This window comes from Pithys albifrons, chromosome 27 (genome assembly GCF_047495875.1).
Source record: "Pithys albifrons albifrons isolate INPA30051 chromosome 27, PitAlb_v1, whole genome shotgun sequence".
NCBI classification, from domain to species: Eukaryota; Metazoa; Chordata; class Aves; order Passeriformes; family Thamnophilidae; genus Pithys; species Pithys albifrons.
The window spans coordinates 63,261-89,308 of NC_092484.1; the positions used below are offsets into that span (position 1 = coordinate 63,261).

Consider the following 26,048-nt stretch of genomic DNA (forward strand, 5'->3'; position numbering starts at 1 on the left):
AGCCCTGCCATGGGGACCCCCCACAGCCCTGCCATGGGCACCCCCCAGCCCTGCCATGGGGACCCCCCCCCCCAGCCCTGCCATGGGCACTCCCCAGCCCTGCCATGGGGACCCCACCTACAGCCCTGCCATGGGGACCCCTCCAGCCCTGCCATGGGGACCCCCCCCCAGCCCTGCCATGGGGACCCCTCCAGCCCTGCCATGGGGACCACCCCCAGCCGTGCCATGGGCACCCCCCAGCCCTGCCATGGGGACCCCCCCCAGCCCTGCCATGGGGACCACCCCCAGCCGTGCCATGGGCACCCCCCAGCCCTGCCATGGGGACCCCCCCCAGCCCTGCCATGGGGACCCCCCCCCCCCAGCCCTGCCATGGGGACCCCTCCAGCCCTGCCACGGGGACCCCCCCTCAGCCCTGCCATGGGCACTCCCCAGCCCTGCCATGGGCACCCCCCAGCCCTGCCATGGGGACCCCCCCGCCAGCCCTGCCATGGGCACCCCCCAGCCCTGCCATGGGGACCCCTCCAGCCCTGCCATGGGGACCCCCCCCCCCAGCCCTGCCATAGGGACCCCCCGCCCTGCCATGGGTGCCCCCCAGCCCTGCCATAGGGACCCCCAGCCCTGCCACGGGTGCCCCCCAGCCCAGCTGCCGGGCCCGGGGGGCTCAGCCCCGCCCGGGTTTCCGTTGCGGGCCCGGGTCAGATGGCAGCGCCAGGAAGCAGCTGTCCCCACGGCGCGGCCGGAGCAAATGTCACCCCGGCCACCTGGCACCGCGCTGGCCTTGGCCCTGTCCCCGTCCCCTGCCAGGCGTCCCCCCTTTGCAGGCAGCACCCCCAGAGCTGCGGAGGTGCCGAAAGGATGAGGGGCACCCCGCACCGGTGGGGTCCCCATGTGGGTGCCAGGGGTGGGGGCCACCAGCGTGGCGGGGGGCACAGCACCCACCGTTTACCTTGGCGCTTCCACAGCCCCGCCGGCGGCTCAAATGTCCCCCCGGGCCTCCCGCTCCGGTTACCGGCTCCGCTTACAGCTGCCGTTTATAGCCCCCGTCCCTGTCCCTTGTCCCTGTCCCCTCCCCATTGCCCACCGCCCCCCGGGTGGGATCCCGGGAATCCAAGCCCCCCAGGACACCCCAGGGGACACCGGGCACCGACCCCCGACACGGGGACTGGGAATGGTGGGCACCCCACGGTCACTTTGTGTGGCTTTGTCACCCACCGTGGGTACCCAGGGGTGATCCCGCTGCTGGGTTCTCTGTCAGCACCCCCGGGTGACACCCATGGGTGCCCCTGGCACGTCCCTCCCACCACGCCGCCGGGGCTGGTGGCCGTCCAGCGCCGCAGGGTGATTTGCATATTAAATACACGCTCATCTGCATATTAAGGACGGTTTCCATCACTCCTCACGCCAAAATAACGCCGGGGGGGCAGCGGGGGTGGCAGGCAGGGTGCTGTGTCCCCCCCCAGGGCACAGCCCTCATCCTCTGTCCCCAAACATGTGGCTGCCCTGTCCCCCCCAGCTCACAGCCCTGTCCCCCCCAAATCACAGCCCTTGTCCCCTTGTCCCTCCAGTTCTCCAGAACAGGGTCCTCCTGTCCTGCTGGTCCCCACAGGCCACTTGTCCCTACAGACACACATCTCCCTCCTGTCCCCTCAAAGACTGTCACCCCTGCCTTGTCCCCAAAGGGCCACATCCTCCCTGACACTCCTGTCCCTTCAAAACAACCATTCTGCTCATCCCCCTTGTCCCCAAAGCCACACGTGTCCTCTTGGCCCCAAGAGCACTCACCCTCCTCGTCCTGCCTGCTCTCCTGTGCCACCCCGGGGGCTCTGTGTCCTCGTGGTGTCCCCTCGAGCTCACTCTGCCATCCTGTTGTGGCACCCGCATGGCCCTGGACAGGTCCTGCTGGCAGGAGCAGGTCTGGCTGCTTGGAGTCACCACCTCTGGCTCATGCCTCAGTTTCCCTTGGGCGTGGGAAGAGGGAACCCCCTGTTCCTGTTCCAAGCGTGGGCACCACCCCAGGAACCCCCACCCAAAGCCCTGCCAGCCCTGGGATCACACCTCCCCTGTGCCCCCCGGGGTGCCCCGTTCCCAGGGATCCGTATCCCCAGGGATTCCCATCACCTCGGTGCCCTCATCCTTATGGAGCCCCTGTGTCCAGGGTGGCCCAGCCCCAAGAAGCCCCTTCCCCAGGGATCCGTGTCCCTGAGCAGCCAGAGGGACATGCAGCTCCTGGTTCAAGCCCATGGGAGACCCTACAATAACAACCTGGCGTGTTTACACCCAGCTCCAGGAGGGAACCCTACAATTAAAACCAGGGCACAGAGCCCCGTCATTACTGGGATGGGAGGCTGCTGTGCACACCCACACCACCCACAAACACCCCAAACTGACCCCAAAATAACCCCAGTCCTCAGAAAGCAACCCTACAATAACAACCCACGGATCCCAGAGCTGGAGGAGCCAGAGGAGGTGCCGGGAGGTGGGAACGAGGGTCAGACCTGCAGCCCAAGGCTCGGTGGAGTTTGGTTGTTGGGTGGGTTTGGGGGGTTATTGACATTCAGGTCTGCCCTCCCTGTGCCACCTGTGCTGCTCCAGCCGGGAAAACGGGGCTGTTCCTGCCTCCAAGCCCAGAGCCGGCACTTCCCATTCGGATTCTGACGCTTCAAAACATTTCTTTGTAGTTAAATAAGAATAAATATCCTCCAGGTCCAACGGGGTTGAGAGGGTTGGGAGGTGGCAGCTCCCCAGTCACTGCAGTGTCACCACAGGGTCACCTCAGTGTCACCATCCCCAAAGTGACACCCAGGGCACCTGCTTTCCCTCACGGAGTCACTCACCCCCTGGGAACACCAGGGGATGGGGACACTGGTGGGGACAGGAGTCAGGGTCACCACCAGCAAACCTGATCCTGCCACCACTGGTGTCCCCAGAGGGTGACAAGGGTGACAAGTGACTTCCGGTGACAAGAGGTGGGTGGCAGCACATGAGTGCAGCCTTTGCCCTGTGATCTCCTCCTCCTCCTCCTCCTTCCCGGTGCTATCCAACTCCGTCCTGCTCTCCATTTTGGAGGTGTCCCCTGGGATGGCTGGGGACAGGCAGAAGCTGTGGGGGTGACACCGACCCCCCCCCCCCCACCTCTGAGAGCCACCAGGCCCTGGCACGGAGCACCCGGAGCCGCAGCGGAACTGTGGGATCCGCAGAGCCGGGATGGGTGCTGGGAATGCGCAGGGACAGGGTGGAGTGTGGCATGTGGGATGAGGAGTGGGATGCAGGATGTGCAGGGGGATGCAGATGGAGTATGGGATGTGGGAAGTGATGTGGGATGAGGAGTGGGATGTGGGCTGGGATGCAGGACAGAGGATGGGATGCAGGATGGAGGGTGGGATGCAGGATGGAGGGTGGAGAGTGGGATACGGGTAGCAGGACAGGATATGGGATGCAGGGTGGGATGCAGAGGGGGATGTGGGATGGCATGCAGAATGGGGTGAGGGTCACAGGATGGGATGCAGAGCCTAAAGCAGGATGGGTTCTGGCATGGGATGCAGGCTGAGATGTGGGATAGGATACAGGATGCAGGACAGGAAACAAGCTGGAATGCTGGAGGGGATGATGCAGAATGGGATGCAGGCTGGGATGTGGGATGGGATATGGGATGGGATATGGGATGTAGGCCAGGAGGCAGGGGTGGGTGTGGGATGCAGGCTGGGATGCAGACTGGGATATGGGATTGGAGATGGGATGCAGGATGCAGGCTGGGATATGGGCTGGGAGATGGGATGCAGGCAGGGATATAGGATGCAGGCCGGGATGTAGGCTGGGAGATGGGGTGGGATATGGGATGCAGGCTGAGATATGGGATGGGAGATGGGATGCAGGACGCAGGCAGGGGTATGGGATGGGATGCAGGATGGGATCGGGCTGCAGGCAAGGATGGGGACGCCAGCGGCGGCGCGGAACAAAGGGCCATTGTTCCCGGGCGCTCGCCCAGCGCCGCCCCCGCTGCCGCCGCCGCCGGAAGGTCCGAGCGGCCTCACCGCCTTCGGAGCTGTTCCTTGTTCTCCCCGCACAGCCCGCGGCACCCACCAGGACACCGCGGCCACGACCACCGCCACTGTCACCTGCTGCCACCACCACCGCCACTGCCACTGTCACCTGCTACCACCACCACCGCCACTGCCACCACCGCCGCCACTGTCACCCCACTGCTGCCACCACCGGCACCACAACGCGGGTTCTCAGCCAAAACCCTCGGGGCAGGACGGCGATCCCGTCCCCGGGGCGGCCCCACCATGTGTGCCAGGTGTCGTCTGTGCATGGGGGTGTGCACTATGTGCAATGTGTGTGTGCAGGTGTCACATGTATGTGCACCACGTGTCGTGTGCGTGTGCAGCTGTCAGTGTGCACAGCAGGTGTCACCTGTGTGTGTGCAGCTGTCACCTGTGTGTGTGCAGCTGTCACATGTGTGTGTGCAGCTGTCACATGTGGGTGTGCAAGTGTCATGTGCGTGTCAGTGTGTGTGCACCATCTGTCATGTGTGTGTGCAGGTGTTGGCACAAGCGCCAGCTGACATACATGTACAGGAGTGTGGGCACCGTCTGTGTGCAGGTATGTGCCACACGTTGGTGTGTGCACCACCTGGCACATGTGTGTGCACCGTGTGTCACGTGTGTGCAGTGTTGGCATGTGTCCGAGCTGTCATGTGTGTGCACCACAAGTCCCACGTGTGCAGTGGTGGGGTGTGCACTGTGTGTCACGTGTTTGTGCAGGGAGTGTCACCTGTGTGCAAGTGTCCATGCACAGGGCATCCCACGGGTGTGCAGGTATCACACATGTGCAGGTGTCTGTGAGTGAGGTATCACGTGTGTGCAGGTCTCCTTGAAGGGGTTATCACATACGTGTGTGTGTGTGTGTGTGTGTCTGGGCTATCACACGTGTGTAGGTGTGTGCACAGGATGTCACACGTGTGCAGGTGTGTGCATGGGCTATCACGTGTGTGCAGGTGTGTGCACAGGATGTCACACGTGTGCAGGTGTGTGCATGGGCTATCACACGTGTGCAGGTGTGTGCACGGGCTATCATGTGTGTGCAGGTGTGTGCACAGGATGTCACACGTGTGCAGGTGTGTGTATGGGCTATCATGCGTGTGCAGGTGTGTGCACAGGATGTCACACGTGTGTGCACAGGATGTCACACGTGTACAGGTGTGTGCATGGGCTATCACGTGTGTGCAGGTGTGTGCACGGGCTATCACGCGTGTGCAGGTGTGTGCATGAGGAGCGTGAGGGGTGTGCCAGGACACGTGTGAACAGGGCTGTGCACACAGCGCTGGCACCGGGGCTGGGGCGCAGCAATGCCAGGCTATTCCCCACTCCCCACCTCCCACCCGGCGCAGGGCAAGGATGTTTCTCTGCTCCCACCTCCCAAACCAGCACTTCCTCATTTCCCGGCGCTTTTTCTGCCATTCCTGGTGGGAGGTGACGGGTGGGGGGCCACGCGAAGAGCCCGCGCTGCTCTCACCGCCCGACTCGGGGTTGATTCGGTCTCTCCGGGTGACCCGCGGGAGCCGCCGGCGCTGCCCCGTCTCATCTCTCCCTCCTTCGTCCCGCTGGGGTTGTTCTCAGCACTGGCACGGCTGCCACCCTCCGGCCCCGGGCCCCTCTCCGGGGCTCGGAGTGCCCACCCGAGCCCCCCTGTCCCGCCGCCGCCGCCGCCGGAGCCGCCGCGTTCCCCCCAGCTCCGCCCGGCGCCGAGCGCGGAGCTTCTGCCGGCGCGGCCGGTTTGATGGGATTGATGGGATTATCCCGGCGGGCGGGATTACACGGCGAAGAGTGAGGATTAGCCACGGCGCATCGGCACGACACTGCCACGGCCACACCGCCAGCCAGCGGGCGAACTGGGCTGCACTGGGAGCAACTGGAACCCAGGTGTGACGCCAAACCTCGGCACGGGGGTCTCCCGGGACCGGTGGCTTCACCAGCCGCTGGTTAATTAACCGGCTGCTGGGAACCCGCACAGAGACACAAGAGGGATCTCTTTATCCAGCCCCCCTCCTTCTTTCCTTCTTTTTCCTTTTTTTAATTTGACAAAATTGTAATTAAATAGGGAGTAAAATCCCGTTAGCACACGGCAGCCCCGCTGGGATCCCCTCCGTGCCAGCCCACTGCTCTTCCTCTCCCTCCTGCTTCACTCAGGGAATCCAAACCCGCAGCACCATTTTTGGGGGATGTCACCAAAGCCTGGACGACCCTGGGGATGAGCTGGAGGACCCCCAAGGCCATCGTGTCCCGTTTTCCATGGGACTGGGCACTGCCAGGATTCAGAAGCATCCTTTTGGGTGCCATCCTCTGGCAACCCCTTCCAGCACCATCCTGGGGATGGGAAGAAGAGACCATGGAGCTTCCTGGGATGCAGCACCCAAGATCCTGGTGGTGATCCAGTGATGCCAGAGGTGATGGGTGCAAACAGGCTACACAGGCACAGCTCCCAGAAGGAGCTGGGATTGCTCCCAGTTTTCTTTACTATTATTTATGCTGTCAAAACACATCGGATGCCACCACACTGGCACCACCTGGAAACCATCCTGCCCAGGCCCGTGCTGATCCACCTGCCTGGCACAGCAGGAGATGCCGGCATGGAAAAGCCACCCTGGATAACACTGTGCCCAGGCCTGGTGGCACAACCCCATGGAAAGGATCTGGGATCCAGCCCTGGCGCGGGAGATGCTCCAAGGGCCCAGCGCAGCTCAGCCCACTGAAAAATTAAATCGTATCCAAACTGGCAGGTTTAATTAAAAATATTCCAGCTTGTCTAAGGATACAAACTGCATCAGGCACTGCAGCAGGAGCTGCATCCAGAGCTCCAGTGCCCGGTGAGCAGCACGGGCCTCGTGGCCAGGCTGAGCCCCCAGTACTGGCAGGGCAGAGCTGGTGGGAACAGAGCTACTGGTTTAACTGGAAGCCAAACCATCACGTGGGGTGTGCACAGGGCCGAGGGGACGGTGACACCCAGCCCAGCATCACCATCCTGCCCTGTGCCCTGCGGCTCCTGGCAGGGTTTGGAGGGATGCAAACCCACCAGGACCCTGGTTGGGGGGAACACAGGGAGTCCCTGCAGCCCCTGCTGAGAGGGGGCAGCTTTGCCGGGGGGAGCAGCACAGCCACACGTGTGCACACGCATGGACACACATGGACATACATGGACACACATGCACATACATGGACACACATGCACACACATGGACACACATGCACATACATGCACATACATGGACACACATGCACATACATGGACACACATGCACACACATGGACACACATGCACACGCATGGACACACATGCACACACACGCACACACATGCACATACATGCACACACATGCACACACATGCACATGTGTGTCAGGTCATGGGCACCGAATTGGGTGATTTCCCTTTGGTTTTGGGAATGGCAGCAAAACCATCTGGGGGGCTGTTGGAAGGGGGGGATGAGCTGCCTCCCCCTGAAGCTGAAACAACACCAGCAACGACACCTCTATCGGGGGCTGAACTGCCCCTCAGCACCCCGAGAGCCAAATCCAACCCCCCAGGACCACCCCAGCCCCCCCAGCACAAAACCTCCCCACTGCAGCCACGTGCCCCGGTGACAGCGCTGACCCAATTCCCGTGTCACCTCGGGAACGCTGCAGAAGGGGCTCCAGAGCCTCTGCCCGTGCTGAGCACCCCAGAACCCACCGGGATGTGACCCCAACACCCAGAGGGGACAGGAGCACCACCCATAGGTGGGGGGGAGACACGTGGTGCTGCGGGGAACCTGGCACCAGGGACAGATCCTGCCTGGCTGGAGCTGCCCTCAGAGTCACTTTGTGGGTCAAATTGCTGGGGTGCACAAAGGGGGGCACCCCTGAAGACAACGTACCCCATGCCCACTGTCATCTCCATGGGACTGGGGGCATATCCATCCCCCCTGCCCGTCCTTCCAGTGCATCCCCAGAGCAGGATCTGGCCCTGCTGGACCCGGCGGGACTGGGGTGGGGGGACACATGTGGCACCGTCACCCCCACCTCTCCCCAGCACTGGGCACAAGCAGAGGTTGATGATCCCGAGGGGGTGTCACAGTGGCGGGTGTCTGCCCCCCCCCCCAACACCCCAGGGTGGGGGGATGGATTGGGGGTCCCCTCTGCCCCCCGCACAGCTCACGACCTCATTTGGCAGAGGGAAACTGAGGCACGGCGGGAGGCAGCGCTCACCCAAGGTCACCCTGTGCAAATGGCACAGCCCCGTGGGCATCCCCCCCACCCCGCTCTTCTGGGGGGTGCTGGACCCCCCCCCCCCCAGAGCTCTCGCACATGGACCAGGCCCCCCACTCCCTTCCACCCCACAGGGGGGTCTGGCAGGGGTTTAGGGGGGCCCCAGCACCCCGACTGCTCTGGGTTATATGGGACGATGAAGGTCAGGCCTGGGGGGCTGGAGGGGCATGCTGGGGTCTGGGGGTGCCCGGGGCACCCCGCAGTGGGGCTGACAGGGAGGATTCAGGTCAACACCCCCACCCATGTTATTTTAGGGCTCCCCCCCACCAAATCTGCTGACGGCGCAAGGGGGCTGAGCCCCCAAAAAGGAGAGATGAGCCCCCTCAGCCTGGCAGACGCCCCCCAGCCCTGCCCTGATGCCGGGGGGTGGCAGCCCCCCATCCACAGGGGGTGCCCCACTTCTGCCAGGTGCCCTCCCTCGTCCCTTTTTCCCCACCAAGCTGCAGCCCCAGGACAGAGCCAGCCCTCCCCTGTATTTGTGGGGTCTCTGCCCCCCACCAGCCCTCCGGGATTATTTGGGGGGGGGGCCCAACCACCGACCCCCCCGGCTGAGCCCTCGCTGCCCCTGCTGCCATTTCGGGGCTGCCTCGGCCACCCCCCCCATTTCAGCCTCTCCTCCTCCCAGCTCGGCAGAGGCTGCACAGGGTGGGGGACACACACCAGACCCCCCTTTTTTTACATCCCCCTCCGAAAAACAACAAGCCCTGGCTGCTTCCCAAAGAACGGTGGAGGCAAAACGGAGCCCAACGAAGCAGGGACATTCCCCCATCCCCATCCTCATCCTCGTTCCCATCTCCATCCTCGCAGCTGCGGGCGGGGGGGTCAGCGCCCCGCGCCCATCTCCGCGTCCCGGGGCTGGGGGAGGGTCGGGGTGCCGGCCCGGGGTGCTGATGGGTGGGCTGGGGGCGTGGGAGGGGATGGGAGGCTGGGAATGGGTGCTGGGTGGAGGGGATGGGGGGGCTCAAGGGTGCGGGGGGCACTGTCGGGGTGCTGGACTGGGGAGAGGGGTGCGGGATGGTGGTGCTGGGGGGAGATGGGGCTGCGGGATGGGGGTGCTGAGGAGGACCAGGGTGCTGGGGAGGGACTCATCAGGGTGCTGGGAGGAACAAGGGTGTTGGGAGGGACACCGGAGGGGAACAGGGATACTGGGGGTTGGGCACGAGGGTGCGGGATTGGGGTGCGGGGAGGGTCTCCGAGGTGCCAGGGCGGGCGGGGGGGGTCGGGCTGGAGGTTCAGGAGATGCGAGAGGGGGCTGGGAGGGAAGAATTGGGGTGCGGGTGGGACAGCCAGGAGTGCCGGGGTGCGGATGGGGATGCGGGATGGAGGGGCTGGGTGGGGGGCGCGGTGAAGGGGGCGCAGGGTGCGGAGATGGGGGGCACATGGGTGCGGGTTGGGGGGCGCGGGGGGGCCCCTCCAGCCCGTGACCCTTCAAGGTTCCGCCCGCTCCTCTAACAAAAGCGCCGCTTCCCGATGCAGCAGCAGCGGCGGCGGGAGGGGGAGGGCTGGGGGGGGGCACCCTCTTTCCCTCCCATCCCCCCCGGCCCCGGGGAGGGGGCAACGGATGGAGAAGGAGGGGGATGGAGCGGGACGGGACCGCCCCGGGAGCGGGGCGGGCGGGGGGCACCGGGCGCGCTCTTACCTCGCCGTCCCGGGGCTCGGGGGGGTCGGGGCACGGCGCACCTGCGCCCACCGGCAGCGGCTCGGCCCGGCCCCGCTCGGCTCGGCTCGGCTCGGCTCGGCCGCGGCGGCAGCGCCGGTGCCGGTGCCGGGGCCGGGCGGGGCGGGGCCGCGGGGGGGCCGGGCCCGCCCGGTGGCTGCGGCGGCACCGGGGCCGCTCCGGCAGCAGCGGCGATGGAGGAGCCGCCGCCGCCGCCGGCGCTCCCGGAGCGGCTGCGCCCCCCGCCCTGCCCCTGCCCCCGCCCCGGGGAGGCGGCCCGGCCCGGCCCGGCCCGGCCCCGGCGGGGAGGGGAGCGGAGCGAGCCGGCCCCGCCCGCCCCGGGCCCCCGAGAGGGGCAGCGCTGCCCCCCGCATTCCCGGGCACCGGCAGCGCGGGGGGCTCAGTTGCCCCCAGCCCGGGCCCCGGGAGGGGCTGCGGTTGCCCCGCTCCTCTCCACTGGCTCGGTTTGCCCCTACCCCGGGCACGCGGAGGGAGTGGGACTGATGCACCCCATCTTCCCCGGTTTCCCTCCATCCCTGGCACGAGGGGGGTTAGACCCAGCACCCCCAACCTCTGCCTCAATTTCTCCAATCCCGGACACCGGGATGGGCTCATCCCCTGGCTCAGTTTCCCCGTCCCTGGCACGGAGATGGCCGGGACCTCATCCCTCACCCTGCCCCAGGCTCGAACCCCCCAAGGTGGTTCCTCTCTTTTGCTGCCGAACACGTTCCTGTCCCCAGACTGAACCCCCTTCCCAGTATGATCCCTACAGCCCCTGCCTCAGTTTCCCCTCACATCCAGGGTGTGGAGCTGATTTTTGCCCCAGGGGCGCTGTGAGGTCAAGCCTGCCCACGTCGGGGTGCAGAGGGTGCCAGGGTGGGCACCCAGAGGGGCACACGGAGGCCTGGGGGTGGCACACAGAGTGGGGGTCCAGCACAGCGGGGGACGGTGCTGTGCTTTGCTTTCACTGCTTTGCCCCAGTTGTTTTGGCCCCCCAAAACCCCAGTCAGGGAATATTCTGCTCCCTGGCACGTGTGCCCTGAGCTGTGCCCGGGCTCAGCCCGCCCTGGCAAGCAGGAGGTTCTCGGGGTGATTCACCTCTTCCTGCATCCCTCCGGTCCATCCCGTTCCCAGGGCAGGAACAGGGACGGCCACCCCCGGCAGGGGACACGAAGGGGGGTCTCCAGGGGAAGGAAACCATGGCCGTGACTCAGCGCCTGAGTCACTGTCCCCAGAGGGACATCGAGGGGACACCGCGAGCCCCTTGACCTGTTCACACAGTCCCCTGGCCCAGCTCGCGTTCATTACAGCTAATTAATCAACACTCTGAATTAATTCCTCCACAATTCCTGCAAGGATCGTCAAGGCAATTTTTGCTGAGCATCAGCACCATCCTGGGCACCCCAATATCCACAGCACCCCAATATCCACAGCACCCCGACATCCCATGGCACCTCAGCATCCCGTGGCACCTCAGCATCCTGTGGCAGCTCAGCATCCTGTGGCAGCTCAGCACCCCATGGCACTCTAAAATCCCATGGCACAACAGTATCCCATGGAACCCTAATACCCCATGGCACACTAATATCCTGTGGCACTCCACCATCCCACAGCACCCCATGGCACCCTAGTAATCCCACAGCACCCCACGACATCCCAGCACCCCATGACATCCTAACATCCCATGGCACCTCAATATCCCACGGTGTCCCGACATGCCATGGCACCCCAGCCCCCCTGGCACCCCAATATCCCACGACACCCTGACATGCCACGGCCTTGAGGGTCCCAGGAGTCCCAGGGTAGGAATTTTGGCCGGCAGTTTGGAAAACTGCGGCCCAGGGAGGGCTCTGTCCCTCCGCAGCCTCCAGATCGGGATTCATTCCCGGATTTGGGGATTATGGTGACCTTTAAGGGAATTCCTCGCGCCGAGAAGGAGTCGATGGGCTCGGTGAGTCCCGCAGGATCCCGTGCGATGAGCAGAGCGGGTCTCAGCCGCGGGGGGCGGTGGCATGGGGGGCACGGCGGGCAATCACACCCCCCCTGTGTGCCCCACCAGCCTCGTGCATCCCGAGCACGCGGGGTGGGAGCCGCGACCCCCGGGCTGGCCCGGCACGCCTCGACACGGCACGGCACGACATCCCAGTGCCACCCCACCCCGGGCCCCACCCCGAGCCCGGCGGGGGCCCAGGAGGGGGCTTGGGGGGGAGGTGCCTTCACAGCACCTCGTCCTCGCTGGCAGACCCCCGACCCCCATCGGGGCCTCTGGGGACAGAGACCCCCCATCCACTGACCCCCCTCGGGGCCTCCGGGGACAGGGACATCCCCATCCCCCAACCCCCATCGGGGCCTCCGGGGACAGGGACCCCCCATCCCCTGACCTCCCTCGGGGCCTCTGGGGACAGGGACCCCCCCCCATCCCCCAACCCCCATTGGGGCCTCTGGGGACAGGGACCCCCCCCATTCACACAATGGAGCCCCTGGCAGTGCCCAGTGCCCCTCCCTGCATATCCTTAACTGCACGTGCATATGTGTGTGTGAATGTGCATGTGCACATGTGTGAACATGTGTGTACATGTGTGCACATGTGTTAACATACGTGTACATGTGTGTATATGTGTGCGCACATGTGTGTACATGTGTGTACATGTGTGAACATGTGTGTACACGTGTGTGCACATGTGTGAACATGCGTGTACATGTGTGAACATGTGTGTACATGTGTGCGCACATGCGTGTACATGTGTGAACATGCGTGTACATGTGTGTACACGCGTGAACATGTGTGTACATGTGTGCACATGTGTGCACATGTGTGTACATATGTGCACATGTGTGCACATGCGTGTACATGTGTGTGCACATGTGTGTACATATGTGTGCACATGTGTGAACATGCGTGTACATGCGTGTACATGTGTGTGTTCATCTGCATGGTGTGTTCGTGTGTGTGCACACATACGTATGTGTGTGCCTGTGCATATGTGAATGTGCATGGCCTGTGTGTGCATATGTGAGTGTGTCTGTGCATATGGCCTGCATGTTCATGTGTGTGCACGTGTGCATGTTCATGTGGTGCCTGGCAGTGTGTGTGTGCATGCACACACATGTGTAAGTGTGTGTGCCTTTTGCATGTGCACCTCCACATGTGTGTTCATCTGCACAGTCATGTGCATCCAGATATGCATGTGAATCCATACACACGTGTGCATCTACACATGTGAGTGCATCCATGTGAGTGCATCCACACACACATGTGCATCCATACATGTCAGTGCATCCATACATGTGAGTGCATCCATACACATGTGAATCCACACACACATGTGCATCCACACACACATGTGCATCCATACATGTGAGTCCATCCATACACATGTGCATCCACACATGTGAGTGTGTTCACATGAGTGCATCCACATGAGTGCATCCACACCCACGTGTGCATCCATACATGCATGTGCATCCACACATGTGAGTGCATCCGTATGTGCATGTGCACCCATACATGTGGATGCATCCATACGTGTCAGTGCATCCCCACACACGTGTACAGCCAAACACACGTGCACAGCCACACACACGTGTGCCCACCCTGCAGCACAGCACATGTGTCCCCCCCAGCCCCATCTGCACCACCCTGGCACCTCAGAGCCCCTTTGTGCCCCCTACACGCCTGTGCACGTGTGTGTGTGTGCTCGTGCACGTGTGTCCCTGCATTCTGTCCCCTGGGAGCACCACAAGTGTCCCCAGGCCCCCCAGGTGCCACCCCCCGGGCCTGGTGGGCCCCTGGCACCTGGTGCCGGCCGTGGCGGTGCCGGCCCTTCCCGGCAGTCGTGGCGCTCGGGGAGGAAGAGTGGTAATTAAGTTAATTTGCACATGCAAATCATCCGCAGTTGGAATCTGTTAATTTTATAATTTGATGTTTAATGTACATATCTGCTGTGTTTTCCCAGCCAGAAACCCGACATTTTCTGGGTGCTAATGACGGGGGCTGTGCTCTGGGGTGGGGGACAGGGACCCCCCAGCTGTGCAGGTGTTGGTGCCACACCAGGGATCAGCCACCACCAGGGATGGCGGCACCAGCCGTGTGGGTGCCCGGTGAGGCTGCTGCACACATGGCACAGCCCCAAAAAGAGAGGAATTTTCCTCATTTTTAGGGCAGAGTGGGATCTTTCCATGCCTCCTGCCCAGGAGGACTTTTGGGATGGTGGTGGTGAGCTGAGCCCTGGCAATTCATGCCAGCCAAGGGACCGAGGGATGTGGTGGTCACTGGTGGCACTGGGGGCAGCACCCAGCACCAACCTTCAGCCCCCAAAATGCAGGACACACGGACAGAACATCCCCCTCCCCTTTCCAACGCATCCCTGCAAGCTCTGGCAGCTCATCCCAATGCCCAAAGTCCTGCCTGAAAATGGAGAGCTGCAAAAACTGGGGCTGTGCCCAGGCTGGGCATCACCCCAGGCCCAAATACTGCCCTGAGCATGAACATCCCCCTGGAGCTGAGCATCTCCTGAAGCTCCAGCAGCACCCCGGGGCCAAACACTGCTCCGAGGATGAGCAGCATCACCTCGAGGTCAAGTGTCACTCCAAGGCTGAACATCATTCCAGAGCTGAGCACCACCCTGGGGCTGAGCATCACCCCAAAGCTGAGCATCACCCCAAAAGCCCATCATCACCCCATGGCCAAGCATCATCCTGGGGCTGAGCATCACCCTGGGGCTGAGCATCACCCCAAAGCTGAGCATCACCCAGGGCCAAATCTCACCCCAAGGCCCAACATCACCCCATGGCCAAGCATCACCCCAGGCCCGACCAGCACCCCAAACCCAACACCCCCCACAGCCACGTGTGCCCCCAGGCCGAGCCCCGGGGCTGCCCAGCCCAGTCCCTGTTTATCTGCAGCACCAGCTGGGGCTTTGCATACGCCGGATTTGTGGGTTCCCTTGAAGCTCTGTCTGGCACCAGCCCCTGTGCCGCTGCCTCGGCGGGCACACCGCGGTGCCCCACGGCCCGGAGCTCGGAAGGACGTGGTCACCCTCCTAAGGATGTGGTCACCCTCCTTCCTGGGGCTGGATCCTGCCAGGAGACCCCCCCTGCCCCGATCCCCAGCCAGGCAGGGAACAGCCCTGGGGGAGCAGGGGAGGGTGATGCCACCTTTCTAATGAAAACTAATTGCGATTAATCCCATCTCATTGTTTACTCGGGGCTGATTTAAGCACATTTCAGGCAAGACTGAGCAGTTGAACATTTCTAATGTATTTTTCTTTCTGCTTTAATGACCTCGTTCCTGCCACCCTGCTGCTGTGTCCCTGCTTGGGAGGCGACTGGTGACTTCATCGAGTTCATCCAGAGAAAGGAGGACCTTCTATGGCTGCTCTGAGGGTGGTTGGGAGGAACTGAGTCCCCCGAGCCCCGTGGGGACCCAGCTGGGCCCGGTGCCAGCTGGGACAGGCTCTGGTCCCCATGTGTCACCCAGCCATGGCTGTCACCTTCACCAAGCTCTCCCATCCAGCTGTTCCCCAAGGCCAAATCCAGCTGTTGCCAGCACTGCACAGCCCCTCTGACTGCTCCCCCCAGGATCCCAGGGCACTGCCACCCAGATGTGCCCCCTGTGACCCCATTCCAGCTGTTCCCACCCAGGACCACCCACCCAGCTGATTCCCCCTTGCCCCCAAACCAGCTGTTCTCACTGTGAGCTCATCCAGATGTGCTCCCAGGGGCTCAGTTTCTCCCAGTCCAGCTGTTCCCCTCAATCCATGGCCAGTCATCCCCACACCTCAGTCCATCCCCACGTCCCCCCCCAGATTCCTCCAGTCCTCCCCAGTCCCCCCCAGCCTCCCACCGAGTTGGGGTTATTTTTAACCTCCTTTCAGCTCTTCTGCTCCGGTTCCATCCGGAGTCAGTGACTTTCACAACCTCCTTTATTCTAACCCGGAGACTTTCAGTTCTCCCTCCCTCCAGCGACCAACCAATGCCCAGGGTGAGGGAATGGGGACCCCACAGGGGTGCCCGTGCCCCCAAATCCCTGCTGAGGGACTTTGCCACCTGGTAGAGCTGCCCCCACCCTTGTTTCCCACTCAGCTTTCCTCCTTTCTCCTCACAGGGATAGAATCCTTAAGGTTTCCATATCCTGCTGAGGAAGAGGAGCAGAGTGAAGGCTTTGGGATAGAATCCTTAAGGTTTCCATATCCTGCCGAGGAAGAGGAGCAGAGTGAAGGCTTTGGGATAGAATCCTTAAGGTTTCCATATCCTGCTGAGGAAGAGGAGCAGGGTGAAGGCTTTTGGGTGGGCAGAGGTGAGGTCTCCCCCCAGGGCACAGTGTGGTGGTGATGGGGGGATGCAGCACATCCCCCTTCCAGCCCCGTGTGCCCCCACTGACCCTCTCCCTGTGCCCCCTCACTCCCACACCATCTCTCAGTTTCCCCAGTGACCCAACACACCCCCAGCACCCCCCAAAGGGGTCACCCCCAGAGCTGACATGGATCCCACCAGCCCCCCATATGGATCCCCCTTGGCAGAACGGCTCTTCCCGGGGAAAATCCTGGCATGAGGCCCCAGCAGGGATTGTGCTTTTCCCCTCAAGCGTGGCTAACACCAGCCCTGCAGAGGAAGCCAAAGCATTTTCACCCCCCCGGGGTAGCTCAGGCAACACTCGCTGTAGAGACAGCCCTGGGGATGGGGGATCCCCTCCCAGAGCCAGCACAGGAGAGACATCACAAGAATTTCACCCAAAAGAATGGCACGGACTCGGCTGCTGGACCCATCCTGGCATTTAGTGGGATTTTTTCCCCCTCTCTATCAGCTATTTTGCAGCTTTCAGCCCAATCCTGGAGCTTTGATGTGGTCTCTCCAAGAGGATAAACCCCAGGAACTGGCGTTCTGTTCCTCAAAAAATGATCAAATTCACTAAATTCAAGGACAGAGAAAAAAAAGAAAGCTTTCAAAAAAAAAAATCCTCTTTATTTATGCCATTATTACGGCCAGAGAGTAAAAATGATGCCCTCCAAGCTTTGAAGCAGAGCAAACAAACCGCCCGAAATGGTTAAGAAACCCCAATTAACTGGTGAAAATCCTGCCCTTCCTCCCTGCCTAAGGACCGGAGTTAAGGGCAGCTCTTTCCTTCCTTAATCTGCGATTTTTTATCTGGATAGCAATTTTCCCTGGGCTGCCAACAGCTTGGTAAGCGGCCTCTTTTGTCTTTAGCCCTTCCTTTCTCCTCAGGAAAATGGAATCTGATGTTTTTCCCGGTGTGTTATTTACCCCCCCGGTGCCCGATGCCACGAGCTGCTGGTGCTCCGTGCCCGCGCCCCCCGGGCTGGGGGGCACCCACCCCAGGTGCTGTGGGAGCAGCGGCACCGGGGGCTTTGGGCATCAGCCCGTGGCTCGTTTAACGTCCCCGTCTGTCACCGGGAGCGCCCGGGACGCGATCCAGGAGCAGTTTGTGGTGGTGAAGTGCCAAGGCGGCACACCACGGGCGCCTGGCAGGCGCGGGGAGGGTTCGCCGGCGTTTCCCAGGGCCCGGCACGTCCCCAGCCCACCACTCCTTGTCCTCCCAGGGGTTTCTGTGCCCCCCTGGGGCCGGACCCCGCATTCCCTTCCTTCGGCCTCGCTGAGCCCACGGCTCTGCTCCCGATCGATGCTCCAGCCTCGCTTAACACCTCGCAGGGATCGATGGACAAGGCAGGGAATTGCCTGCACCAGGGGATGTGGATAATCCCCCTGGCAGGGCTCTGCCTGCAGCGCTCACCTTAACCCTGCCTGTGCCGTGGTGGGCACCGGGCTCTCCAACAGCATCACCCACCTGGTGCCCATCCCCGTGGCCTCCGGGCATCACCATCCCCAGGGCTCTGCTTACCTGTGTCTGCCTCTCCTCCCGCTGCAAAGAGCTCCAACAACCACCGAGAAAGCACCAAAATCCAAAGTATCCCCAAAACTGGACCTGCTGGTGGCACTGGGATATTTTCCTCGGTTGAGGGGGCAGCACTGCCCATTGCTTCCAGATCCTCTCTCAGATCCCTTCCCAGATTACCTGCCAGATCCCCACACTTCACTCCCACAGAGCAATTTATTCACTAAAAGGCAATTTGGCACCTTAAAATCACACTCTGCCAACGGGTGCTGGGGTGCCCACGCTCCCACAGCTCCCGGGTGGGCGCATGTCCCGAGGGGCTCCCGGACTGTGGGAATGGTGTTATCCGGCCCTGCCCGTGTGGCTCGAGCTCCAGATCATCTTTAACCGGCAGAAGGAACCGGCTCAGCCGCTGCCAGAGCCCTCAGAGCCCTGACACAGCTCAGCACATGCAGGAGCTCATCACGGAGGGGATCCAGGACCTCGAGGGGTGACACGGCCAGCGATGCTGGGGACAGCGATGTCCCAGCGAGGAGCTGGATGCCACGCTGGGAAATCAGCTTTCGAGGAAAAGCAGTGTGGGGAGAGGGAAGAGGAGGCTGGAAAAGCTCCAAGATCAGCGGCATTGATACGAAACCATAAATTATCCTCCCGGCTGTGCCGGCAGCGGGGACAGGCAGCCCCTCCAAACGCCGGGGAGCGGCACCGCCGGCATCGACCCTGGCACCGCTGCCATCCCCTCGGTCGGGGCTGAGCCGGGCGAGCCGCTGCCATCGTTAGCGGGAGCTGCAATTTCTCATCAATCCAAAGCGACTAATTAGCAGGCGCCGCGGCCGGGGCTGCTCCCGCATCCATCACGGCACGCGGCCCCGCGCCCGGCGCGCTCCGTGCCCGCCGTAAATAACGGGCACCGGGGCTCTGTGCCAACACCCGCCGGCCAGCGGTGGCAGCCCCTCGGTGGGGCAGAACCCCCTCGGTGGGGCAGAACCCCCTCGGTGGGGCAGCTCGGGAGGATTCGGCAGCGCCGGGATGCGCTGGGGGGTCGGGATGGCTCCGTTCCCCTCAGCCCCCTCCGGCATCGGAAACCGGCGCTGCTTCCCGGCAGTGCCACCATCTCATTACACCGAGGATGAGGCAGGGGATGACACCTCGCCGTTAATTAATAACTCGTCACGGCCCGGAGCAGGCGGAGAGGGTGAAATTCTGCGTGCCGGTGCCTCGGGGTGCCCAGGTCTTGGGGTGCCCAGGTCTTGGGGTGCAGGGCGGGCACCCTCGGAGCCGGAACGGGAACGAGGAGCTGGCAAACGACATCTAAATAATAAATCCCAGCTATTAAGAGAGGCTGTACCTGGGAGCGCCGGCGGCCAGCGGGGTAATTAGACCGCGGCTGGAATGATGAAAAGATATCTGCAGGCTTTGAGGCCGAGGCTTTGAAGCTGTAAATCCTGCGAAGGCAGCGGCCCCGCACGCACCCGCCGGCAGGGATTTACCGGGACCTGCTTCCCACCATCCACGTGGTGCGCAGAGCCCACAAAACCCCCCCGGCACGGCAAGATGATGAGCCCGGAGGGATGTTCTGGGTACCCCAAATTCTGTGCCCAGGGGAAAGGTGCCTCCAGCACTGGGTGTGCAGTGGGGGCCACGGTGATGTGATGGTTATTCTGGTGCTGCCAGCACGGCTGTCTGTGCTGGGGATGGCACAGCCTTGTCCTGGGGGGAGCTGGTGGGGATCAGGGAGTCTTGGAGCTTTTGGGATACAGTGAAAGGTCCTGGTTCAATTCTGGGGTTGGATGAGCTCAGCAAGGGGGACCAACCACCAAGGGATGGTTGGTATTGCCGAGGGGTTCTGCCAGCCTGGCTGGGGGTGTTCCACCAGCACATGGAAGGGCTGGGATTTAAAACAGGCCTGTTCCGTGCTGGCACGTACAGACAGACACACCTGGGCACCTGCCCACTCACACCCACCACGGGTACCCCTTGGTCCTTGGCACCAGCGTGGCTGTGCCAGTTCATCCACAGGGATGTGACCAGGATGTGGGTGCTGGATGGCACCTGCCTCCCACAGCCCCTCCAAATGGGAAGAATCCTGGATTTGGCCTCTCACCTGCCCCAAACCCCCCTGGCACGGGGATCTGAGCCCGATGGTGCCAGGGAATGCCGTAGGGATGCGGGTGGGAACCGAGTGGCACAGCCGGACTGGCAGAGCCCTGCCAGAGCCACGCAGCCGCTGGCGCAGGGGTAATTAGCAGCTTTGATTCCAGATCCTCATTAGGGGCTGGCACCCCCCGCTGTTGCGCTCCGTGCAATTAGTCGCTAAGTAACACACGGATATTTATACCCCGGCAGAGAACCGGGCCCGGCATCGGCATTGCCGGGATGCTCGGCTGGGGCCGGCCGTGGCCCTCCCGGTGACATCTGGGGACAGGCAGCCCGTCCTTGCAGGCCAGGGAGTTGCAATGAGGGTCCAAAAGGCACCCCGGGGTGCTCAGCAGTGGGGCAGCACCCAAGGGTGGGCACCCACAGGGGCACGTGTGGCACTGTCACCGTGAGGAAACCACATCCTTGGCACCACCACAGAGGACCGGCTGCTCCAAGAGCCATTTCTATAGGGAAGATGTTTTATCTTTCCTCTCACCCCACCCTAATTAATTGTTTTAATTAAGGAAATGCCACCTCCACTCCCGACTGCCATTTGCCTGCAGAAACGTTGCTAATTACGGCGAGGGAAACGAGCCGGGGCTTCTTCTCAGGCAGCGGGGAGAGACGTTGTGAGAGGGAGGGGGGGCTAAAAATAAATGGGAAAAAGGAAAATAAAGGAGCTCTGAGATGAAAATCCCCCTCCAGGCAGCGGAGGGGATTTGGGGGGCCCCTGTGATGGAAGAGGTGCCGGGGTGGGGTTTGGTGCCTCCATCCATCACCTCTGCCCGGTAGTCCTTGGGTGCTAAGGAAGCCCCCCTTGTTACGGTGTCACCCAGCCAGGAAGCGGCTTGGGAAGGGGGGCCGGACCCCCAGTTTTGCCGCTGCACGGAGCTGGCACCGCCGCCTCCCTGGCACCGCCGCCTCCCTCGCCGGCTTTGTCAGCAGCAGTCGGGAGCTGCGCTCTGCTTTTTAACAGCTTTCATGAATTTTAATGGCCAGTTGCCGCTGGATTTCTCCTCTTCCCGTTGCTTTCCCGCCCCCCGCGGCCTTTGGGTCGCCCTTCTCCCCCCCAGGGCAGCTCCGGGCTCACGGCACCCTCCGAGCGCCCCCAAATCCTGCCCGCTGTGCCCCTCATGTCCCCGCAGGGAGATCTCGCCCCACCAGCGCTGGGTGTTCGCCCGGTGCTGCCACAGCGAGGGGGCCGCGGCCCTGCCCGGGGGCACCTCGGGGCTTCTGCACAAATTCCACGGATATAAAGGCTCCGGAGACGCCTCTTCAGAACCATCCGTCTTTATTAGCGGCTGGTTAACACCTCCCCGAGGGACCATAACGAAGGGAAGCAACTTAATCACCGTCATGCAGCAAAGTGCGGGCGGGCACGTCTGCCCCGACCATTCCCGCCCCCTGCGGGGTCCTGGGGGGCTCCCACCTGGTGACAGTGTCCCTCCTGGTGTCTTCTGGCCCTCTGATGATGTCCCTGCTGTCTCCATGTGACAGCATCCCCCCTGAGCCTGAAGCCTTGTCCCTAATGCTCCCTGCAGGTTCTCCTGGTCCCTCCTGGTCCTGCGGTCTTGGTTCCTCAGCCATGTTCCTCCTGGCCCCGAGCAATGATGCACCCCTGGTCCCTCCTGTGCCCTGCTGATGGTCCTTCCTATGCCCTGCTGATGGTCCCTTCTGTGCCCTGCTGATGGTCCCTTCTGTGCCCTGCTGATGGTCCTTTCTGTGCCCTGCTGATGGTCCCTTCTGTGCCCTGCTGATGGTCCCTTCTGTGCCCTGCTGATGGTCCTTCCTATGCCCTGCTGATGGTCCCTTCTGTGCCCTACTGATGGTCCTTTCTGTGCCCTGCTGATGGTCCCTTCTGTGCCCTGCTGATGGTCCCTTCTGTGCCCTGCTGATGGTCCTTCCTATGCCCTGCTGACGGTCCTCCCTGTGCCCTGCTGATGGTTCTTCCTATGCCCTGCTGATGGTCCCTCCTGTGCCCTGCTGATGGTCCTTCCTATGCCCTGCTGATGGTCCTTTCTATGCCCTGCTGATGGTCCCTCCTGTGCCCTGCTGATGGTCCTTTCTATGCCCTGCTGATGGTCCTTTCTATGCCCTGCTGATGGTCCCTTCTGTGCCCTGCTGATGGTCCCTCCTGTGCCCTGCTGATGGTCCTTCCTGCTCCGTGCAACAAAATCCCTCCTGATCCTGATGACGTCTCTCCTTGCCCCATCCCTCCTGGTCCCTTCAGGTCCCTCCTGGTCCATGATGACATCCCTGCTTGCAGCCCATCTCCAGAGCCACAGCCACGCTCTTCTGAGGAGGGCAGGCTGGATCCTGCCCTCTTCCCAGGGGATTTGGAGAGTGGGGCTGGGGCATTGTGGGGTTGGGGTCTGCAAGGGAAAGGCCACAGGGCCAGGGCTCCTCAGAGCACCTGCAGGCACAGGGACACTGGGACTGACTTGTCACCAGAAGTGGTGGCACCCCCTGAGCTCCCACTGTGGTCCCACAGCAGGAGGATAATGTGGGGCTGCAGATCCAGCCCCAGGGGCTGCCAAACCCCAACACTCCTCACTGTGGCTCCATCCCAGCTCCCAGCAGCTTTCCCAGCAGCTTCATTCCCAGCTCCTTTGGATTTTTGGGTGTCATTCCCAACACAAACCGTTGCTTTGAAACGACTCACAGTTGCCGAAGGGATTGAAATAACATTTTCTGGCGAAGATTTCACTTTGTTTTTTAAAAATGCTGCTTAGAAATTGCTCATTGCTGTCGGTCCCTGCCCTGCCACTGCCAAATTCCAGAGATTTTGGAGCTGATCCCATCTGGCTCCAAAATTCCTCTTGTTCTGGGAGAAATTTCCCAGCTCCATCCCCCACTCCAAGAGCCAGTGTTGGACCTGGAGGAGTTTGGGGAAAGATAGAAACAAGATTGAACTGCCAGTGGCTCTGCTTAACACCCTGAGCTGGGAAAAACTTATTCCAGGGTGTGTAGGAGGATGGAAAGGAGCAGGAGAAGCTGGATCAATCCTTCCCAGAGCTTCTGCTGTGGTGCTGAGCCAGGTACCACTGTCCCAGCACCGTGGAGGGAGTTTGGAACCAGCCCTGAGTGTCTGTGCTCCCTCCCACCCTTGGCCACTGAACTGCACTCTTGGAATGAGGGGAGATGGTTGTGGCCATGGGAAGGGGATGGTTGTGGTCATGGGGAGGGGATGGTTGTGGCCATGAGGGGAGATGGTTGTGGCCATGGGGAGGGGATGGCTGTGGCTGTGGGGAGGGGATGGTTGTGGCTGTGGGGAGGGGATGGTTGTGGCCATGAGGGGAGGGGATGGTTGTGGCCATGAGGGGAGATGGTTGTGGCCATGGGAGGGGATGGTTGTGGCTGTGGGGAGGGGATGGTTGTGGCCATGAGGGGAGATGGTTGTGGCCATGGGGAGGGGATGGTTGTGGCCGTGGGGAGGGGATGGTTGTGGCTGTGGGGAGGGGATGGTTGTGGCTGTGGGGAGGGGATGGTTGTGGCCATGAGGGGAGATGGTTGTGGCCATGGGGAGGGGATGGTTGTGGCCGTGGGGAGGGGATGGTGGTGGCTGTAGGGAGGGGATGGTTGTGGCCGTGGGGAGGGGATGGTGGTGGCCGTGGGGAGGGGATGGTTGTGGCCATGAGGGGAGGGGATGGTTGTGGCCATGGGGAGGGGATGGTTGTGGCCATGAGGGGAGGGGATGGTTGTGGCCATGAGGGGAGGGGATGGTTGTGGCCATGGGGAGGGGATGGTTGTGGTCATGGGGAGGGGACGGTTGTGGCCGTGAGGGGAGGGGATGGTTGTGGCCATGGGGAGGGGATGGTTGTGGTCATGGGGAGGGGACGGGTGTGGCCGTGGGGAGGGGATGGTTGTGGCCATGAGGGGAGATGGTTGTGGCCATGAGGGGAGATGGTTGTGGCCATGGGAGGGGATGGTTGTGGCCATGGGAGGGGATGGTTGTGGCCATGAGGGGAGATGGTTGTGGCTGTGGGGAGGGGATGGTTGTGGCCGTGGGGAGGGGATGGTTGTGGCCATGGGAGGGGATGGTTGTGGCCATGAGGGGAGATGGTTGTGGCCATGAGGGGAGATGGTTGTGGCCATGGGGAGAGGATGGCTGTGGCCATGAGGGGAGATGGTTGTGGCTATGAGGGGAGATGGTTGTGGCCATGGGGAGGGGATGGTTGTGGCCATGAGGGGAGATGGTTGTGGCCATGGGGAGGGGATGGTTGTGGCCATGAGGAGAGGATGGTTGCAGATTCAAGCACCTGATACAAACCCCAAGGCCACAAAGACCATCACCACATGGTCACAATCATTTCCCCATGAAAACATCTCCTTTATCCTCCATCTCCATCATCCCCAGCCCTGCCTTCATGCCCCACCCCTCATCTCCATCCCTGCAGACCTTCAGCCCTCACTCCTCATCTCCATGACCCCAACCTTTTCTTCATCTCCCATCTCCATCACCTGCAGCCCTTCCTTCACACCTTATCCCCATCTCCATCCCTCCCAGCCATTCCTTCCTCCCTCACCCCCATCTCCATCACTCCCAGTCCTGTTTTCATCCTCCCCCCTATATCTCCACCATCTCCAGCCCCAGCTGCTTCATCCCCAGCACAGAATCCACACCTGGACACTGTGGGTGCCACCGGCTCCCGCATGCCCAGGGGGTGGAGGGAGGTGAGGGTGACAGGGAGGAGCGCCGGGACCGCGCTGGAGATCAAGAAGAGAATGATCAAAGGAGGGCTGTGGGTGAGCGCTGGCAACCCCGTCACCCTGGAGACGGGAAGCAAATATTTGGGCTAATAGCGCTCCCGGGGAGGGACCGGGCACTTCTCACTGTCGGGTGACAACAGGGATAGGCAGCCGATCCGCTGAGGGCCCGGCTGGTGGGGGGAATTTGGGGAATTGGTGGCTTTGTTGTGGGAATTGGCCATCAGAGCTGGGTGTTCGGCTGGAGGGGAGGATGCTCTGCCAAAGGGATGCTCAGCTGGGGGATGCTCAGTTGGAGGGATGCTCGTTTGGGGGATTCTCATTTGGGGGGCTGCTCATTTAGGGAGATGCTGAGCCAGAGGGATGCTCGTTTAGGGGATGGTCAGCCAGAGGGATACTCGTTTAGGAGATGCTGAGCCAGAGGGATGCTCCTTTGGGGGGATGCTGAGCCAGAGGGATGCTCCCTTAGGGGGATGATTGTCCGGGGGATGCTCTGGCAGAGGGATGCACTGCAGGGTGTGCTTGTCTGAGGGGTGCAGAACTGTTGGGGTGTCCTGTACAGGGTCAGGAGATGGACTTGGATAATCCTTGTGGGTCCCTCCCAGCTCAGGATTATTTATGGTGCCAACACCTGCCTTGCTACCAGTCAGGCTACCACTGCCATCCTTCTGCTTGGGGACACCCCTCAGAGGTGACAACATGGCCCTTGGTGGCCCCGGGAGGATGTAGATCTGTCTGCACTGGGCAAGGCAGGGTGGGCACAGGTGTGGTGTCCTGAGGGGGACAGGAGGGAGGCAACAACTATAAAAATAATAGTAATAATAGTAATAATAGTAATAATAGTAATAATAGTAATAGTAGTAGTAATAGTAGTAGTAGTAATAATAATAATAATGATAATAATAATAATAATAATAATAATAATAATAATAATAATAAATTTGTTATAATACTGTGTTTAGTTATTTGTTTATTTAAACCTCTTTATCCATAGCAATACTGGTGCTGAAGCTGGTGGTGACAATACGAATCTTATTATTAATATTAATAATTTTCGAGCTGGCAAAGGGCCCTTGGCTCGTGCCCCCGCCTGTGCCCGCGGCTCAGTCAGCACCTGACGTGCCGCCTGCCGCTTCCAGGAGCACGATGGAATTGGAGTGACACGGAGGAAAATCAATCTGAACGAATGAGGTCACCTGCCTCATAAATAATGCATCAAAGGCGCGTGGTGGTGACACACCTCGGCCCCACATGGGGGGGCAGGTGGAGAGGCTGGGCTGGGTGCTGGGGACAGGGGTGGGTGCTGGGGACAGGGGTGGGTTCTGGGGACAGGGCTGGGTGCTGGGGACAGGGCTGGGTGCTGGGGACAGGGCTGGGTGCTGGGGACAGGG

General features: G+C 61.8%; 1 protein-coding gene across 6 annotated transcripts in view; it reads right to left on the bottom strand.

Moving 5' to 3' along the window:
* Positions 1-17,986, bottom strand: part of SEMA6B (semaphorin 6B) — a 29,661-nt gene extending 11,675 nt beyond the window's left edge. Inside the window, exons 1-3 of one of the 6 annotated variants that reach the window (XM_071578211.1) lie at positions 9,942-9,987; positions 1,783-1,896; positions 1,213-1,366 (exon numbers count right to left, since the gene is read on the bottom strand). In XM_071578211.1, the coding sequence (XP_071434312.1) occupies positions 1,213-1,349 (137 nt within the window). In that variant the 5' untranslated portion in view covers positions 1,350-1,366; positions 1,783-1,896; positions 9,942-9,987. Of the gene's footprint in view, positions 1-1,212; positions 1,367-1,782; positions 3,011-5,414; positions 5,718-9,941; positions 10,215-17,817 lie in introns of those variants that run through there. The other 5 variants (XM_071578217.1, XM_071578215.1, XM_071578214.1 and 2 more) reach the window with 5 other exon arrangements.
* Between the last annotated feature and the right edge of the window lie 8,062 nt (positions 17,987-26,048).